General features: G+C 32.9%; 1 protein-coding gene and 1 pseudogene across 1 annotated transcript; both read left to right on the top strand.

The window, feature by feature from the left end:
- Window positions 1-499: 499 nt before the first annotated feature.
- Window positions 500-21446, top strand: T48 (FU domain-containing protein T48). The gene is made up of 7 exons (XM_090104669.1): window positions 500-716; window positions 7360-7477; window positions 12993-13168; window positions 17792-17962; window positions 18948-19045; window positions 19359-19460; window positions 20709-21446. The coding sequence occupies exons 2-7, from the start codon at window positions 7381-7383 to the stop codon at window positions 21070-21072; spliced, it is 1008 nt and encodes a 335-aa protein (XP_089960795.1). The 5' UTR covers window positions 500-716; window positions 7360-7380; the 3' UTR covers window positions 21073-21446.
- On the top strand, window positions 1662-3392 carry LOC149906538 (dynein intermediate chain 3, ciliary pseudogene; annotated as a pseudogene).
- Window positions 21447-21936: the final 490 nt, after the last annotated feature.

The following is a 21936-nucleotide window of genomic DNA, read 5'->3' as shown; positions in this document are numbered from 1 at the left end:
CTTTATGGAACAGATGTTTATGAAATTATCAATAACGATTGCGGGACACATGTTTCTTTTAGATTAAAGTTGTTACATTTGGAACCGTTACATTTAAATAACAATCAGCACATTAACAGTTCCTAAGGAGTAAGCACTAAGTAGCCATTGTTTTTAGTTTCCGATAAGGAACGCCTATTGTTGCATTTCAGCAATCGTGGTCTTCCAAGAACGTAATTCATATTCCTGTTAGCGTACACGACAGTCGACAACAGTTTCGCTGTGATTGACGTACGCAAGTCATTACCGCTGCCCCACATAAACCGCACTATACCTTTATCGTGCGAAATTCCTGCAACATTTTGTAACGAACAGGAACTATGCCTTAGACGGGCATCGTTCGAAATGGAAACAAGCACGACCGTCATAGAAAAGTAGCGTAATCATGGGCCAGCACATGAGATGAGGAGCGAACAAACCAGTCCCTAAGTACTCTGTTCCACCGATAACCTAAGCTGTTACTTGCTTACTACTCACTGCCAGTCACGCGCCAGTCTCCGATGAAACGGTTGTGGTTGTGCCGCTCTGCGCACGCGCAACGCTTTTTCAAGTTGGAGTTTTGTACGAAAATATTTTGAGTTTTAGATTTTCGTGACGTGATGTGCTTGAAAAAAGCTTGTTGAATATGTGAATATTATTGTGTTTTAAGTGAATTGGATTGCGTTTACATTTCTAAAGTAAGTTACATGTATGTATTTCTTTGTAGTTTACTTATATCTGAACTTTTTTTTTAAATATAATATTACTAAAAGTCAATCATTCAATTAATAAAAATGACCATCATATGTATAAGAAACTGAAAAAACTTTTGTGTTATGAAGAAAATAATATATACCTACCGGGCGTATGGGAACCTCCTCCTTTTTTTGAAGTCGGTTAAAAATACAATAGTGACTGTGATCGCTATTGTATGTTTTTATATTTATATTTTAGTGAATAGTTGCAAAGAATACGAAATAATATATAATGACTCTAATGACTCTACCTTTACTTCAACTTAAATGCCTACCTAATTATAATTGTATAATTTTACCAACCCTCATACCTTAATCATGACAGCATTATCCTTACACATTTTATTTATTATGTCTATGGCAATACATAACATATTTATATTATGTCAATGGAAAAATAAACCTTTCGAAACCTCATTGGCGCGTATGCTAATATATTCGTAATAAGATTTCTCAATGCATAATAATTCAAGCCACATAACAACCTAAGTATACAATTATTGCGACATTTCCTGGAATAAAAAGAACATAAAAACGGTTACAGAATTTTTAAATTTCTTTCATACTTAACGTATGTTTGTTATCATAAGTATGCGCAGATTATATAAACCTGTATTTTACGTAACTTCTAATCTTAGGAAGCCATTTACAAAATTAGTAGATGTTACATTGAGTACGTAACTCAGTGATCTACTTTATAATTACATAATTTCTCGTTCTATACTCTACAATATGCAGTAAATTAATGGACAAAACACCTGCGTGTATAGTTACATTACGTCAACATATCATGGCCTCCGTGTTTTTAAATACAATAATTCAATTGTCAATATAACACGCACCGTATAAGAGAAAATATTTCTCAGCAGCATTGTATTTAATTGCAAAATGAAAAGATACACGAAATCAACCTACGAGTACACAAAACTCCGTAAAAACTTCGGCAGGCAGCCATTGTTCCAAGACGTACCTGCACACTTATTAGACTCCATAAACCCTAATGTAGAGGAACAGAAACAGTATATACTTCGCAATCCCGTGCACCGCACAATACAAGCAACAATGCCGCAATCTGAACACGATGCAAACACAAAACAATTGGTAATGCACGAGCAAGGCATAAATCATAGTGAAGGTGGTTGGCCCCGTGATGTCCATCTATATAATGAAGATCATCTGGCTCGTCACCGGCGTCGCGTTCAACACGAGGATGGCTATGTTAATGCGATATTTAATTTAAGGCCTCAAATAGAACATTGTATTGATCAAAATAACGCAATTGACATGTACCAAACATATTTTGCTAATATGTACCAACAAGCCCCCGTCGAAACATATAAAGTACAAATTGCAAACATATTTAGAGATCCCTTTGAACGCCCGGCATCTTGCATTGTGTGGACAAATGAAAAACAATCGCGGCTCGTTGCATCGTACAGCTATCTAGGATACGGTTCCGAGCAAGATTCAAAAACATCAACAGTTTGTTACATGTGGGATATAAACAAACAAACTGAACCATTATATGAATTTATTCCTGAAAATAGTTGCCTGCGCTTAGCGTGTTCACCCATTTCTCCTGAAATTTTGTTAGCCGGTCTTAACTCTGGAACCGTTAATATTTTTGATATAAGAGAAGGCCAAAACGCTGTATCCAGTAGTTCAGTTTATAACTCTCACCGTGGACCTGTAACTGGCCTACTTTATGGACATTCACGTACTAATACGGAATTTTTTTCCGGGTCAACCGATGGCCAATGCTTATGGTGGGATATAAGAAACATTTCAAAACCAATCGATCAACTGTACATGTCTGTTCGTCACGGTTATAATGTCGAACCTAGCTTTAGTAATGCAGAAGGTATTAGCTGTCTCGAATTCGATAAAGGTTTACCGACAAAATTTTTAAGTGGAACTGAATCTGGATTGGTTATTAATGCAAATCGCATGGGAAGGAGCCATACTGAAATTTTAACATCCTATTGGTATGCTCACACAGGACCTGTGCGAGCAGTACATCGAAGTCCTTGTACATTACGAATGTTTATAACTTGTGGAGATTGGAGTGTCCGTATTTGGAGTGAAGAAGTACGCACGGCACCTATTATAGTGACTCGCCCATATCGTTACCAGGTAACTGATGTGGCTTGGGCTCCTTTGCGATATTCCTGTTATATGTCAGTGTGTGAAGGTGGTACCTTCTATTATTGGGATATACTTAGAAAGCAACGGGAGCCAGTTGCAACTTTACAAGTGTCCAAATACGGGCTAACGCGTGTGATAGCACATCCCGAAGGAGAGTCAATTGCTGTAGGTGACAACCATGGATCTATATATATTTTACATCTTTCTGAAAATATGACTATCCCAGGCAGTCAAGATAAACAATTAGTTCACCAAATCTACGATCGTGAAACGAGACGTGAACATATTTTAGATAATCGTGTCAAAGAAATCCGCTTGAAAAATCGTGGGGAGGATATTGCACATGTAGATCATGAAGAAAGTATCGATGAAGAAGAATTGCTGAAATCTGCAGAAGAGGAATATTTTAAGATAGCTAATGATGAAATTAATAAAATGGACGAACTTTTTACTAAAAGTAACTTATTAGAATAAAATACCATAATGTTACTATAACCGATTATCGAAATTATATGACTAAAACATTTCCTGCTCAATGCACTTTCGATTTTATACCGAGATAAAAAGTAATGTGAACAAATAACGGCTACACACAATTTAGATTAATTTATGATCTTAATATGACAATAAGGAGAAGTGACGATGCCCGCATGCAACCCCGGAATATATCCGGTTAAGGGGCATGGCCTGGCATGGCATGGCATGGCCGGGGCATTTCTCTTATTTTACATAAAAACCTAACACGTGCACTTAGTAAACAATAGCATTGTTGTCATCGAAGAATCGAGGGAAATGAAACCCACTTTGACATTTTCCCGCTTAAATAGATTTCACCATTATTTATAAGATTGCAATACACTTTTTAACATGTTAGAATGTTAATTAAAGCGTTTATTTTCAGCTATTATTAGCTAATAGACTAGAGGTCACCAGTCGACCGCAATTCATATATATGACCATTTTGGCTTATTTTATTAATAAGATTATGCATATTGCATACCTCTCTAATTAGAAATAATATGGACTCCTCAAACTATGATTTTTGACTTTGCCTTATGTTCATCCTTTGTGTCCGAACAATGTAAAAAGTTAATATAGAGGGTTGCAAGGCTCTCTAGTCTACTGTTTTCGCGAAAATAACTTCATGAAATATGCTTTCTTCGGAAAACAATAACATGCGGCTCGTTCAAAGCTATCTTACGTCTAGTCGTTGATTAAATCGATCTATGTGAGCTAGTACTGGTTTGTGAACAAAAGTGCGTCAACGGCAACTTTCACCGACTCAAGCGAACAGACGTAGGTTAAGAACACGGACGTACTCATATCTTCTGTATCTATTTACACAGATAACATAAATGCATTCATTTCTTGTTGTGGCGCGTAAAATGGTTGAATATAATGTGTAGTAAGTTAAGATCACATCTTGAGATTAGATACTACAACGTATCGTACGTGTGTATATTATTATTGGAATCAAATTGTTAAATAATATTATATTGTATTTTAATATATTATTTAAGTTTTTTAATACATAATGCTGAAATATTGTTAAAATATTTTTATTTCACTGTGTGTACACACACTTTAAAAGTGACTTGTTGAATTCGAATTGTTGGTTTATTCGGAAAACTGCAAATTTAATTGATATGAAATTGAATAAACATTTCCATTATAATATGTACAAAAACATCCTGTTTTGTGTTACCCAAATGCAAACAGTTATTCATTAAGTATAATAAAATAACCAACATTATTAAATCGAGCATGAGTCAGGCATATTATATAGAGACCTAATTAAATAACACAATTATATGAATGAATACAAAACCGTCTATAGTTGATCGCAATGTTTAACATAGTTAAGTACAATTAGATTAATTCTTGTCAACGCAATCATTATGGAATGCTGTGTTCGCTACTGGTTTCCTTATGTAGGTTAATGTCTAACACAGACATTAAGACCTAGTTTTTAAATCTATAGGAAAAACCCTTCGCAATTAGTTATATCTGTATATATCTTACATAATCTAAGCGCGCTTGATTAAAACATTTAATTAATATTTTCTTATATCATATCCATGCTCAATATGTTTTATAATATCTGTTATCGCTTCAAATCTGAACTGAAATACTTATTAATACATAAACATTTTTGTTTCAAAAGATACGGAAAAAACTTTAAACTTAAATTACATACTATCTATCTCTACCATGGAGCAAAGTTCGTTTATGCTGAGTAAAGCTTATAGAATTTATTTGATCAAGATTAAATCACTACCATCATTTAATCATTTATATCAGTTAAGTTGTGTTTCACTTTTATAGATATGTAGAGCACCCAGTATAAATTTAGCGTGTCGTTCAGCAAAATCTCTATTTACATAACTGGAGGCACAATACTGTTACTTCTTTACTTTGTTGACAACTTCTCACTTCATCGCTCCTAACAGTTTAATAGAATAGTCGTATACATCATAGAATAGCTCAGTAGAATAATTTAAATTTGCAATATCGGCTATAAAATTGTACGTGATAAAACGAATAAACATTAATATAATACGTAATTATAATATAACATTACCTTCCATGAGCAAAATATACAATACACGTTATTATTTCTACGACCAAGTTATAACTATAAACATTGTATTATATTATCTGTTAACTAACATAGTCTATAATCTAGATCCTTCTATGTAAAATAGCAATCGGCTAACCTCATCAACATTGTGCTATATTACGTGCCCTTTGCTAAGAATTTTTATAACACAGCAAATGACTGTAAGACAATGCGAAACGGTTTTCTAATGCCATAATCGTGAATACCATAGCCATAGTCGCCGTATTATGTCACGATGTACACGTCACGATCCTATTTGTGTTAAAAAGAACATGAATATTTTAAAGTTTTAAGCATTTAAATTCAATTAAGATAGAAAAAGGCTTAAATTCATATCATACGGCCTAACAGTGAATTTTTAACAGAGACAAAGTGTATTAAACTTTTAAATACCTAATGATTTCAAGATACTTAAATGCATTGTGTAGCCTTTAGGTCCTACAGATAACATGGTTTGTTGTATCGTATCACGTATGATAGTATCTAGTAATTTCAGACTGAAATCTTTATGCTTTGTCAGTTGTTACTTATTAGTTATTACTTATTACCATGTTACTTTTGTGAAAACACTATTCACAAAAATATCTTCATATCATACAGTCTGATGTCCTATCTTGTACCAGTACCTTTAATTTGAATTTATATAATTATTTAATTGCATTACCTATAATAATTACATTAGTATAGCTAATTAATAGTAGGTATTAGTATCTAGGTTTTAACAAACAGTTATGACATTACCTAAGCACCCTACGACGTCAACAACATAACCTTAGACACTATTATTAAATCTTATTAAGTACCTACGTATTAGCTGGCCTTTAATTCTATTAAACATTGACAGCATTGTGCTTGCAAACTCGATATTTGCCAAGGTGACTATGACAAAGCGTCGAAATGTGTGGGCACGTAAAGAATTCGCTTAACCGCCATCGAATGCCAATGTCAACTAATTTGTAAACCAGTCCTTACAGTTATTCCGACACACCGGTGACGATCAGCTCTGACCCACTTTACGTGTATTGTTATAACGACGTAATCCTCCCGGAACCTAGCCTTCTGGTATTGGCGGTACTGAGGACTTTTCTATGCCATTATTTTCGTCATACGGCGTCCTCATCTTTTTGTTTACACTTTTCATTTCTTCTGAAGAGTATGATAGAATGTTTAAAATGAAATTGATAACTATTGATTTGCTTTTTGTGTAGGATTTTTTGTGTGTATCTTATAAAATTATTAGATCAATTATGTATTATATATTATATATATTATAAATTGAATATTTTCTTAGTACAAATACATTTTTTAAGGCAAATAAAAACTACAGATAAAATGCATAAAAATTGCTCTACAATCAATGAGAATTTGAAGATAGCCTAGCCCGTATCCAAAGACATTAGCTTTTAGATCATACATGATACAGCATAGCCCTAAACTACTCAATAACTGTTTAATTTATCATTCTTATCATTAACCATCTGAAGCTCAAAGAGCTTTTGATTCAAAGCTTACAATAACAAATTCCTACAAACCAAATAAAATTCCCTACGTATTTCTTTTTCATCGCATGTATAGTTAGTCCACTGGGATTTCCGGGAAAAAAAAGTATTCTATATGTTATTCTGGGTCTTCAGCTACCTACATACCAAATTTCATTGGAATCGGTTCAGTAGTATTTGCGTGTAAAGTTACAAACATCTATACATAATATATACTTAAAAAAATTCGCATTTATAATATTAGTAGGATAGTTCTAAAGATACCTTAGGTATTTTATTAAGTATTTACTTAAATAAATGTGATTATTATTATTTATTCCAGGAACGCCATGGGCACAATGCGATGAGCCACGTGGTGGCTGCGCTAGTGTTGTTGACGGTGGGCGCGGCGCGTGCGCAGCTTCAGCCGGCCGATGCGCCACCAGCCCTTAATGATACGAGTGAGTTTTTCTATACATCCTCATTATATAATGTCCTTTTATTCTTTAGAGTTTTGACTATACTCCTACGACTGTGTATGATATTACTGTAAGTTTTTGTTCATAATAGATTTTTTTAATAATTATATTTGGAAATAGAGCATTATAATAAATAGCATAAAATATAGAGAATTTGAGTAAGAATACAATTAACGTACAGACGACGCTTCCAAATGTATTTCAAATTCGGTTTTCAACTGAAACTAATGAGAATAAACCATAGAAATCTAAATAACAAGACACTAGAAGTCGTAAGCGTGCGTGACCTTGTCGCCACTCAGGTGATTTGCACATCACCAGTGCATTCGTCACTGTTCAGTTGCTCTGGAGACGTATGAGTGTATACATGGTGTGTTTCAGCAATTCCCATTGCGGAAATTCTTCCACAAGTTGTAATTATACTTATAAAGGAATAATATTTCATCGGAAAATATTTTTTTTTAGAAATAATGCCGATTTTCCTTAAAATTATAGAATACTAGCGGTCCGCCCCGGCTTCGCCCGTGGTACATAATATTTACGTTTTCTCTACATAAAAACCATCCTCGTACTTCAAGGAATATAATAAAAAAAGAATTATCGAAATCGGTTCAGCCGTTCTCGAGTTATGCGCTTACCAACACATTTTGCGATTCATTTTTATATATAAGATTTACAAGTATTACGAGTGTCACCATAGTAATCGAAATAACAATGAATGACACAGTCGACCATTCTTATTATCACGTTTGTTCGTATTGGAGCAAAAAGTCTCATATACTTAGGGATGTTATTCTAAAATAAACCGTAAATTCGTGCGTAAGGATACATATTCAAAGCTTAATTTAATAGATAAGTTAGTTTTCACTAAAATCAAGCTGTCCAATAAAAAGCATAGTTTACTTGTGTGTACTGTTTAGCTTTCGGTTTGAATGTGTTGATTTTGGCGACAGCGGTTTTCATACGAATTATGACATTATAGCACTTCTATGTGTCTTGTTATTTAGATTTCTATGGAATAAACTCAATAATGACAGAAAGTAGTTATAATTCTTTCTTGATATTTTGTCGTTCAATTTAATAGCGGAATAGAGCATTATAGACTATACTAAATAACACCACGGCCATTCTTATGGTCTATGAGCAGTGTTAGATGCTGACGATCAGATTACACGTTGCCTTCCTGTTACATCAATAAAAACGTGAAAGAATGACAAACAAAGAGATATATAACTCTAAACAATGAAAAAGTGACGATGACACCCGGAAAATTACTAAAGCGAACATGCTTCTACTCGCATTGGGTAAAATAACTAAAACTAGATTATATAATAGAGAATTACGACATACTAAATCCTGACCAAACATTTAAACAACATAAGTTAACATTAATATTATTGAACTGTCGGTACTCGTGAAGAGAAAATAATGAATTGACATATAATGACGACGCGGTTGGTGCAGTGGTAAAGCAACTGCCTACTGAGCCGACGGTCCCGGGTTCGATCCCCGGTCAGGGCAAATATTTGTGTGATGAACTCAATTATTTGTTCTTGGGTCTGGGTGTTATTATCTATATATGTATTTATAATATTATATTTATCGTCGCCTAGTACCCACAACACAAGCCTTTGAGCTTACTGTGGGACTAGGTCGATTTGTGTAATAATGTCCTATAATATTTATTTATTTATTTATTTATTTATTTATAATATTCCGTTTAGCATAGCTGTTTGTATTTTGACTGAAACAATCTGAAACTATCCTGAAGGATTAAATATTTTTTGTGTAAAAATCGAAATTGAAATGTTGGGACCTCCTTCCTATGTGGTATAAGAAACAAATTCGACTAATAAATATAAAATACTCCCAATTTTAAGGCAGCCTAAAGTAAAATTATCTATTTATAATAATTATGTAATCATATTTCTATTCTAAACTGGCAACTGCAACATAACGTTCATAAATATAAATTTATAAAGAATAAAAAATATAACGTTTATAATAAATTATTCAACATAGAAAGTAGAAACCATAATAAACTAGTGACCTAATATAATATGATGCAAGGATTACACCGTGATGATATTATATCCATTTTATAAATGCTCTTTATGCTTTGAGTAATTAATTTCCACAACAGTACAAAGCTGGTATTAATTAATATCGTACATATAATCAACTGTATGAAATTACGTGCTTTATGTTTAAAATAATTTATGGAGGTGCACATTTTATTTTATTTGTACAAATGTTTATCATGGTCACATTATTACGTATTATTTTGGACGTGTTTCCCACTGAATCAAAATGTTAAACAGTATATTTTAATTTAAAATAAGTAGGTTAAATGTAACGACCCAATAACTATCTCTTCAACAATAATACACGTCAAATACTGCGTCTAATAGTAAAATATTGACCACCAAAAGGTCTAACACACCCACATAAACAATGCAAAGTCGTAATTCAAAGTCAAATCACAAAATAACAGAGACTATTTGATTGAAGTACCGTTAATTGGACACTCACTAATCGCACAGCGCTCGCTTTCCCTTTGGAAAGTATTGAAATAGAGTTGCTTGCATAATCATAATTCAATACATTATCGCACCAGAAGCTTGCGATAACGGCTTGACCATAAACGGGCTTCTAGATTCAAAAACAGTTTTTGTTTGTGTTTTGAAACGCAAATCTATAGACGTTTATAAGATTAAGAGCCCATTATACTGAAAGTTTAGGCATTTTAGGCACTGAGACGGCTCGCGCCCGCGTTGCGCAGGAGCCGGCGCGGCATGAACTCCGGTGACCTATGAAGGCGGGCGAATACGCCACAGTATAAATAAATCAGTAGTTCGATTTTATTTGCTATCGTAGGAATGTATTTGATAAATAAATTTACTACTTATCCTATACCATTAAACGAGCAATATTTGCATATTTATATATTTGTTTGTATACAGGGTGTAATCGTTAAGTGTGCACAGGCGATTTTTCCGTAAGTATTACAGATAATATAAAACTTTAAACTGATATCGAAAGTACTTAACCTAATGAGTAAAATGGCGGTAATAAATTTTTAAAAATAAATCGAGAAATATCAAAAAAATTTTCTTTAAACCCTCCAATACATTAAGTATGAAATATGAATATCCCATTACCCATCATTTAATATGAAATATTTTAGCTTTCTTCTTCTTTTTTTGGTTTTCTGCTTTAATGACTTCGCAAATTTGAAGTGACATTTTCCACGTTTTTCCGGACATTTTCACGCATTTTCCGGGAATTTCCCGGAAATTTTCTGGACATTCCCAGGCATTTTCCGGGGATTTTCCAGGCATTTCCACGCATCTTGGATTGTTGTTTTATAAAAATAATATTTGTCATACTCATTGAACACAGATCAACCAACATCATAAAAGTCTTTCTACTAGTACTTCAAAACTTTGCCGCTATTCCTATTCAACAACCCATATAAAAGAGGATCTCAGGCAAGGTAATTTTTAAAACATTTTACAAGGTAATTTTTTTAAATCACTACATAGTATAAAACAAAGTCGCTTTCACTGTCCCTATGTCTCTATGTCCCTTTGTACGCTTAAATCTTTGAAACTACGCAACGGATTTTATAGTTCTTTCGATTCCCGGTCGAAGAAAATGAATTTTTGAAAATCTTTGAATGCAGTTCTATTTCTTTTTAAAAATAAAGGAAATTTGCTATCTCCAGTATTTCTAGTACTTTCACCCAGGGCCCATCGAAAATTTCCACACTGTATTTACAAACAAATATATTAATATGCAAATATTGCTCGTTTAATAGTATAGAATAAGAAGTTAATTTATATTTACAACAATAATCCTAGGATAACTAACAAAATCAAACTACTGATTTATTTATACCGTGACGTGCTCGCCGTTTTACTCGCCGCTCGGTTCTAATACGCGAGCGGCGACTACAACGTGGTCGGGAGCAAAACTAGCACAGGTCCTCCTTCGATGACGTCCGGCTGGACTCTGGCGGCACTGACGTGGTGCGCGCGAGTCGCATTTTACGTATTATATTTTATATAGAAAAAAACAAGGGCTAAATTATAAATCTATCCAAAAATTTCCCTGTAAAACCTGATTAGTAAATGAAATGTAAAATTTTCATAAACATAGCGTTCCCCTAATTCTCATAAAACTGATTATGCTTTCAAAATCGATGTTACTTCTGATTTTTTTTTGATCGAGTTAAATGTTTAATATTGTGTTTTTATCCAAAAAAGTCACTAGATCAAACGTTTATCTGTGCTATATATTTTTTTAGGATTTTAAATATGATGATTTCTATCCAAAAACCATGATTTAGAAACATACATTTTGAACAAGGGCCCCTTAAGATTAGTGGCGATATACACGCAACTCTTTTTAATGTACATAATCATGTAGATGTTAAACACAATGAAATGTATGTTGGAACTCATCGCGACTCCAACTTCCAAATCAATACGAACTGGAATTAGGAACTTTGTACATTTTTAGCTTCTCGGCTTTCAAATTCATATTAAGTATAATCTTATCTGGGGATATACATAAACATCTCCTGGTAAAATTGTGAAAATAAATGGGAACATAATCCATATCATTCGATTTACCAATCTGTTTATATCACTCGAGTATTAGGTACGCAAAGATCACAAAAAATTACAGGTACTATATAAACGATGGAAAGGTATTTTATAAAGTATGGAATCATACATACATATTTACTTTGTCAAACTAAATGTTGAATATACTCTTATGAAAATTAAGTATGTTCAAAATAATTAATTTGAATTGGGTAGGTTGTTAAGGGCGTGGGTGCGGTGAAATTTAACATTTAACAAAATCTTGGCTTATCTTGAGAATCGTGCTTAAAGCGCTGAATACGTTATTAATAACTACCTATAAATTTTATATTGAAAGGCACCTTGATTCACTGATCGTTTAGATTGTAAGGCCCGCCACATTTCGGCCCCTTTGTTTGAGCCTTGAAACTAAACAAAAGGATTAATGAATTCGTCACTTTATAAAACATATAATAATGCAAATACATAATATAATGTGATATAAATTAAATCATAAATGACGTAATAATTATAAACGAATAATATAATATTTGACTTTATTGTTATAACAATATGTACTCTACAATTTTCAAGAATTTTCGAGAACGCCTTTAAGAGGCAACTTTAAGAATGTTCTAAGATGGAATTCACTATTCTGTATTCATATATTATTCAATTTTACATTGTGCATCTCATGCTGTATGCAAATCTAATATGGAAGGGTATGTTATTACTCCGTCAAAACTACTGAAATAACGTACCAAAATATAACGCAAACTGACGAGTGACGACAGAAGATGACTTTATTCTCGTAAATTTTTTAAACAAGGTAACCTACTTACTTTGTTCTATTATTATATCGTTTCATATATTATATAAGAAAAATATAATTATCATTTTTATTACAGGATGCGGATCAGAATGCGTGCGATGTTCAGCGGACGGTTGCATCAAATGCGCTCGTCTGCTCGTCTGGCCATCGGGCAGTTGCACCCACGAGTGTCCCTCTGGCACCAGGGAGTCCTGGGCACATGACGACCAGCTCCTGGGTAGAGTGTGCTACCCTGGACACCCTTATAATGAGGTCTGTGTATTTAATACTCAAGTCTAATTCATGTAGATACATGACTATACGTAGATAGATACGTATAGGAATATTACCGGATTCATTAGATATTAATACTGATACATCTGATGAATTGACCTTTATTAACGGGCTAATATGTAATCAACTATTATCACCGACCTCATCTCAACCTACTAACGCCCTTAACACATACTAAATAGGAACTATGTATAACAAAAGCTAAAGAAAATTTATCATTAATATTCGGAATTATATTCCAAATAATGTTCCAAAAATTTGTATGTATTTATTTTCAAACCACATTAAAAAAATATTTCAAAATATACAATTAAAACGTTACAATCCCCAAAGCTTCAAAATAATAGCCTCAAAACACTGCTACGTAACTCAATCCCCATACCTCGTTCACATTTGGTAAATAATTAAACGAAGCTATAAAACATGTTGTTTATAAATACACGCCGTATATGGCATAACACCTATAAAACCAGATATTTACAGAGGGGAAATAGGTCACATCGCCTATGAGCAAACAACTCATCTCGTAAGCGACGCTTTGATTAAATGATCCATCATTTGTGCGATTAAAAACAGTACTGACATTTTAATGTTCCTTTATTTGCACATCATATTATACGATGTTTTTGATGTAAAGCTGAAATTAATAAATAAAATGCATTTTTATTTCAATTAAAATTATGAAGGGTTTCAGAGAGTTAAAAGGGTCACATTACACGAAAAAACTTCTACGCTCAATATTACAATATTTTATTTTCAATATTTGTACAATATTATTATCACACACTTTGTTAGATATTCAAATCCATGTTTAATACGCCTACTCTCGTATGTATTTACCATAGAATAATTCTCCAACGCTTAACATTCAATTACAATATCAAGATATAAATAACACATGTAAGTGCTCTATAGCACATGTTTTAACGTTTAAAGGCAGATAAGTTCATCTTAATAAAGAGTATTAAGTCTTAAAGCTTATCTCATTGCACTTGAGACTATTATAGACTATTTCTACGTCAAACCGTTGATTCGAACACAAGTGCGACTGGTTATATTAAAATACCCTCATTAAGATGGTTTTTACTAGGTGACATGAATATAGATTTAAAAACCACAACAATGCAAAAAAGCCGCTATGTAAATTTGTTAGCTGGGTATGGGTTGATGTGCGGTATATCAGATTATACGCGTATTGAAATGAGACAAAAACTAATAACTAAATCCTGCATCGACCACATCTTTATACGAACATACACATCTGACCCGTACACAGCCGCTATTGATACTGTGCTTGCCGATCACCGCGTTGTCGTACTTGCATGCATCGACACAACACCAACAGCATGTCATATACAGCGTGCTCCAACAAATAAAATTAAACAAGTGTTGGATTATAATATATTAAATAATGAATTAAATGCTATTGACTTCTCACCAACAAACACAATGAATAATTCTAATAACATATTTGAATATATAACACAACAATTTCATAAAGCGTATAAAAAATCTACATTAAATAAAATAATACCACGAAAATTCATTCAACGAGAACCATGGATAAATACTAATTTAATAAAATTATGTGAAAAAAGAGACAAGCTTTTTAAGGAATGGAGACAGGATGAAACTAACGCACAGCTGAGACTACTGTATAATCAAACTCGTAACAAGACTAATAAAGCTCTTGAAACTGCCCGGAATCAATTCTATAGTAACAAAATAAAGGAAAATGATGGCGATCCTAGAAAGTTGTGGCAAGTTATTAATAGTATCTGTGGAAACAAAACCCGAACAATCGACACACAAATCGTACGTGCTTTCACTCCACTAAACTGTAAAGAAATCGCGGAAAAATTCGCATTGGAATTTAAAAATTCAATTAAAAACATAATGCCAAATTGCAAAATTGACTTAGTTCTTAAGAGATACAGTAGGCCGGTGGATGTTAGTATGCGATTTCAGCCAACCACTCACAAACAAGTACAACATATCATTAAAAACTTACATAATAACAAGGCTCCAGGCATGGATAAAATAAGGGCGATCGATATTAAGTCTATAAGTGATAAAATATCTGCCGTAATAGTCAATCTCATAAATACCTCAGTTCGGACTGGTAGATATCCGGATGCACTGAAGACTGGCTGCATAAGACCGGTTTTCAAAAAAGGTGAAAAAAATGATTGTCAGAACTATCGTCCAATTACCTTACTTTCCTGCATTAATAAAATTGCAGAAAAAGTAATAAGCAACCAAATTCACTCTTTTCTAAGGAAAAATGATATTCTTTCTCCGCATCAATATGGTTTTCAATCCGGCAAAAGCACTACGGCACTTCTATCAAACTTTACTGACGAGGTTAATACTTACCTTAATGATAAAAAGCACGTACTCGCCCTTTTCATAGACTTCTCGCGTGCTTTTGATACGCTAGACCATCGCAAACTCGTTGACCAACTCGACTATTGCGGAATAAGGGGCAATCTCCTTGAGTGGTGTAAAGACTATTTGCATGGACGGAAATCTTGCGTCAGAATAGAAAACAGTTTCAGCGAAATGAGCAGCGTTGAAGTGGGTACAGCTCAGGGATCGGTGATGGGGCCGTTGCACTTTTTAACTTATGTCAACAATATGAGTGACCACCTCAGTCATTGTAAAATGTTTCAGTACGCTGATGATACCTGTATCCTTATAAACCATGAGAATGCAAATTTAGCCCTTAAATTTCTGCAACACGACTTCAACAATATATCTAAGTGGTGTCATAATGCGGGATTAGTCATCAATGCAAGTAAAACTAAATTATTGTACATCAAGTCTCCATATATGAAACAAGTTGACTTGCCGCAGCTTATCTGCCATTGTCACTCATGCTTGCATAACCAATGCTCACGATCGTGCTCTAACTGTAGTCAGATCGAACTTGTGAATCATTACAAATATTTGGGACTAATCATAGATCATAATTTCAACTGGGGCAAACAAATTGAAGCCGTATGTGACAAACTCCGCGCATTCGCAGCTAAAATATATGCAATAGGGAACAGACTAACATACAAGGTAAAATTATTACTATACAACACTTTAGTCGATTCGATTATATCCTACGGCCTTAGTAGCTATGGCAGAACGTATAAAACATATTTACAAAATATACTCAACCTTCAAATTCGCATCTTAAAACAAATAGTCCCAACTAGAATAAAAAAGAAATACGAAAACGATATAAGCAAACTTTTTAAGCACTGCAATGTGTTACCAATTTTTGAAAAAGTAGAAGTACATCTCTTAAAAGAACAACTTTTTAATAAAACATTTACTGAAAAAGTTACATCTCACAACCTTGGCACACGAAAAGTAACACAAAATAAATTATGTACTATCAGAGCCAATAACCGCTATGGCGAAAGAAGATGCTCATACATAATTCCACGTTTAATCAACAAATTAGATAATAACATTAAAAATAAAATAAACTGTAAAAATGTTAACCGTCAATTAAAATCATACTATATATCACGTTTATAAAGACTCGGCCAGCACAGTAGGTGATCGCAAATAATTTTTTCCACAAGTACCCTATTGTACGTCATATTTTTCTGTTGTTTAATTTACTTGCCATCTTAATGTATTTTTCAATGTAATTTCATAATGTTAATGTTATTTTCAAATGTAATGCAGCAAAATTTATATTAATCTGTCTAGTATTTGTTTGGCGTCTAGAATGCATGTGCACCACGATCAAATCGTGTCGATTTATGTGGTGTTTCTTCTGTATGCTTAATGTATGTTTATTTTTCTATCAATAAATGGTTTAAAAAAAAAAAAAAAAAAACTTAAGATGAAACAGGCGTAAGTACATGGCTAAAAGTACTCCTTGTACTATTTATCAAGTGACGACGAAACAAAACTAACCCTCTGGGAGAATTGTATGACTTCGTGCGATATTTTTAGATCAAACAAACTTCAACAACGACTGTGTTAACAACAAACATTATCTTCCGTTAACATCTAAGACGGATAGAATGTTAAAAGCATGGAAGGTTAAAAGCTTTTTGCGAAATCCACACATATACCTAGCGTGCAACTTTCACCCTTATATATTGAACGATCCTTTATATTTTAAAACTATGAAATAGCTGATTGGAGTAAACCAAATTGTCGGAATGTATTTTTGTAAAACCTTAAAATCTGATCTTTATGTAGTTTTTGTAATGATGTTTGTGAGTTTGAATGTAATAGCAAAACTCCATTAATTGCTCTGCTAGAAAGTAATCTCCCGGAAAATTGTAGATAGGAAATCAGTTTGAGAGTCTAGAATCTAGATACAGATTATTTTAGTTTCTATAATACATAAAAATATATTTTAAATACCTTATTATAACACATTTAAACTTTATAAAAATAAAGAATAAATACGTTCGTGCGATTTAATTAAAATACTTTAAAGTATATACTATGTAGTATGTACCTATACAAGAGGAAATGAAAAGTACGGGTAAACAATTATATAGAAAATAAATCACTTTCATGCATGCTAAAAACACCAGAAATACACGTGTCTAATAATTTAATAAATATTGACGTTTTCCGCAGATTATGATTGGCGGTGCGTGCGGCGTGGTGGCGTGCATAATTTTACTGGCCGTTGGCGCAGTTTACGCGCGCTGTAGGAAGCACCAAGCGCACGCACACCCGCTGCCGCAGCCGCATCATGATGACGACGCGCAACTCAGGGAGTTTCACAAACAGCTCGACTGTTTACGAGTAAGTATGGTAATTTAGGAGCATGTCAATACTTGAGTTGGAGGGAAAGCTTACGATTAAATCTAATGCATCAGCGGATTGTTTGACTTCTAGCTGCAAGAGTTTAGAAATCTGCAATAGATATAAATGTATTCAAGTTTTTGCATTTATAACCCAAGCGGTTAAATTAATTTAATATTTCATTTCGACAGTCTTATTCTGTGATAGCCCAGAAAAAATCTAATAGTAAAAACATCACCGCTCTGCTCTACAAAGCCAAACTAGCTCACACTTATAAAGAAAGGTGTAAAAGAAATTTCATAGTTTGCGTTGCGTGTAATAACGGCTCATTATAAACCGCGAACGCGTGAAATAAGCCATTATAGCAACATAGTTAGCAGAGCCAACACAAACAATACGCTGCGACAACGTAACGCTTTCGATGTTCAACGCCCCGTTAGATCGTGAATGGGCCATGTCGTATAATAAGACCAGACATCGCGTCTCATACAGTTATGATATCATATCGCTTTCAATAAAAGGAAAACACTCTCTCTGCAGACCGGTTGCGATTCGCAAATGAGCCTTCAATCGTGCGTGCACATTATTTTGCGTTAATGGCCTCATGATTGATAAGATGCGCTTTTGTTTTTGTGTTCTTGCTTTGCGAATTATTTTTCTTAAATTGAATCTACCGTGAGAGATCATTATATGAATCATGATGATTACAATAACCATGATTCCGAATTATTTAATAAACAATAATATTAGGTTGCAATTTTGTGTGCACAATATACATATTACGATAGATTCTTAATAATTAAATGTATTTTATACTTATTCAATATAATTTAGTGTTAGGTATTGTTTCAATTAAAATTACTTATATGTATTACGTATAGAGAGTTACGTATAAATTACTTACGATATCAATGTACGATATGAAATATATTAGCATTATAAATGTAGTTATTTATGAATTTAAACATTTGTTTTATTTCCACAGCCTCATGCGTATACTTTACTAGCTATTCTGAATCATACAAGGCACCAAGTAAGGGAGCTCTATCAATTGGGCAACAACGACGCTGCAATGGCCTACAGGTAAATAATAAGTTGTCTACTATAAAATTGTAATGCCTAGGAACTTATTGCCCAAAAACAGGGGGTTATCATGTTTGAAAGCAATATTATTTCCAGTGTGGGAAATTCTGTATTTTTTCCATACTGAAACTACTGCTTTAGGTCATCATCAAATACTCCTTAAATTAACCATTATTGGAACTCTACATTCTCAATCAATTTTTGAGCCGATTTTCATTGTTCAGTTTAAACACCTTTTAGCTAAGCTAAACTTTTATAAAAAACGATATTCCATACAGCTTGGCAAGCTAACCTTTCAATGTTTCGTTTACAGTTGTGTGCTGAGCGACCTGGCGAAACTGCTCATCCTTTTGAACAAACAGCAAGTTCCTGTTGTACCGGAAGAATGGCCAAGACTAGCCAGCTGGGCTGATCGGTAAATTGATTTAATGTTATCTGTGATATGAGTATTAGGTATCACAGATAATATAATACTTATACCTATTACGTATTTGTATCTATAATTCTGTGTGATTACTTTATAAATTTCTAAATAAATCTTTGTTTAAAAGATTCTCATGCATATTATGAAGAAAAATAAAAATTAAAAAGAAAGCCGGATTATCTCATTGTGGCAGCTATTTTTAGTCAAATACCTGTGCAAATACTTACTACAAGTCTACAAATGCCACATATTTATCTAAAAAAAATTTCTTTAAAGTACTTTTCAGTACTCTCTTTTATGTAAGTACGCACAAATACTAAAAACGTACTTCAGTATGAAAATATATTCTACTCGCCATCCTCAGATGTAGATAATATTTGTAAGAGCACTCAAATATAACGCTAAGAGCTTTTAACATTTGGTTCAAACGTAATTCACGCCTATTTTTAAATTTATTTTAGAATATATTTTCATCAAATAAATTAAAAGCCTGAGTATATGAAGTAAACTTTCAAAAGTTATAATGCAAATAATTTCTAAACGCTGACTCTACATTATTCATTTGTAATCAATTATAGGCATTATTTATTTCTTATATTAATTATTTTACCATCACCTTTATGTTTGAACATATACACGATATATTTTAACATAATAATCGTGAAAATATTTAGTTAAGAAAACACGACTCACGAGTAACATTTAAATTTTAAATCGTAACACTCTGGATCGTCTTGAGTGTCTCTTTAGAATTAAATCTTATTACATTAATATCACCTCTTAATATTCTTTTCGTTCGTAATATAAATGTGGATATGTAATCAGCATAATATTATATATAACTAGCGGTCCGCCCCGGCTTCGCCCGTGGTACATAATATTTACGTTTTGTCTACATAAGAACCATCCTCGTACTTCAAGGAATATAATAAAAAAAGAATTATCGAAATCGGTTCAGCCGTTCTCGAGTTATGCGCTTACCAACACATTTTGCGATTCATTTTTATATATAAGATATACCGAATCAAATTATTTCAAAATTCCAATCAGGTATATATAGTTTACTACAGTTACTTTTTCGTTTCTATAAATAATTACCTTATACATAGTTTTCGGTATTTATACAATACAACACGTTACTAGATTCAAAACTAAATTCCTTAGCTAAATTCATTGTGATTTAGAATAAACAAAGATGTGTCACATATCTGTGTATTAATTATTCGTTATTATTTCCAGGATATTGAAACGCTACAGCCGTCTCGGTATCTCGCAGCAGCCGCATCAACAAGCCCAACTCGTGAACTTCCTTCCTTCCCCACCGAGCCGATCCGACTCCGACACGACACAATCGTTTTCCACTTTCAAACCACCTTCATATTCACCTACTTCATACGATAGTCATATTTTAGATAAGGATCTAGATAACCAATGGGGAGACGCCGGCAGACCGCCCAGTTACTCGCAAATAGAAAGCGAGTCCATTGTTCTGTCTGATCCTTGGGAGAGGAGACCCATTGTCAGACGGGAAAGCGTCTGGCTGGAAGACGAATTGTTTGAGATGACCAGACGACCCCAAGACGAACTTACCACAGAATTATAGTTTATAGCACCAATTTGGATTATTCTATTGTCAAAAAGTTCGTCATTTGTAACATTTCACAAAGCCAAACAAAAATTTCAATTTGTTGATATATTTTCCCTTATGTTCATTTGTAAATATAGGAGATTACATTAAATGTACTATCCATTTCAACCGCAATGCACATTCATATATCGCTATAGGTATATTAATGTTAACAGTTTACTTTCAGATGAATATTTTAAAACTTATAAGTACAAACTTTACTAAGTTAGATAAGTAAGTAATTATTTAGATTGTAATATAAGCGTTTTCTTTAAGCCTAATCGTACCTAATAATGATGTATCTATAGTGTTTTTTATATATATTTAAATAGGCACATATTTTGTATTGATTAAAAATTAAAATTATTATTAAAGTTAACTTCGGACTATCAACTATACAACATCAAAGCTACGTAGAAATGTAATGTAGAGAAAGAATAGAGATCGCTGTAGCAATGTATACTACTTACGTAGTTTATTTTAGTAAAATTTCAGTATTTATCATATTGATAATTATACATAATTCCATTTTACTCTATAGCATAACCAAATTATGTACCTAAAGTATTTTAATAAGACTAGTCTACTTTTTAACAGTGTAAAATTTGATAAATATCTGGATAAGTATTTTAATTCAAAATCTTATTTGGTATTATGATAGAATAAATTATTTTGTCAATTTATTTGACCCCTTGTTACATAATAAATTTATTCTTTTTTAACATTGAGTTTTATTTTATTGAAAAAGGAAGTGATTTATTGAGCTTTTACGTAGATACCCTATAAACTCCATATATTTTTTTTATTTTATGATACCATTATAAATATTTGCCACTAACT

This window comes from Colias eurytheme, chromosome 8 (genome assembly GCF_061535395.1).
Source record: "Colias eurytheme isolate Ceu_HAF_F1 chromosome 8, ilColEury1 Martin Lab GWU primary, whole genome shotgun sequence".
NCBI classification, from domain to species: domain Eukaryota; kingdom Metazoa; phylum Arthropoda; class Insecta; order Lepidoptera; family Pieridae; genus Colias; species Colias eurytheme.
This window is presented reverse-complemented; position numbering and strand designations above follow the sequence as displayed.

What these genes read in the sequence shown, in the direction of transcription:
- T48 (XM_090104669.1), top strand. Translation starts at nt 7,381, where the DNA reads ATGAGCCACGTGGTGGCTGCGCTAGTGTTGTTGACGGTGGGCGCGGCG. An exon ending in CTGGACACCCTTATAATGAG is followed by an intron (nt 13,169 to 17,791) that starts GTCTGTGTATTT and finishes CGTTTTCCGCAG; the next exon opens with ATTATGATTGGCGGTGCGTG. An exon ending in CTAGCCAGCTGGGCTGATCG is followed by an intron (nt 19,461 to 20,708) that starts GTAAATTGATTT and finishes TATTATTTCCAG; the next exon opens with GATATTGAAACGCTACAGCC.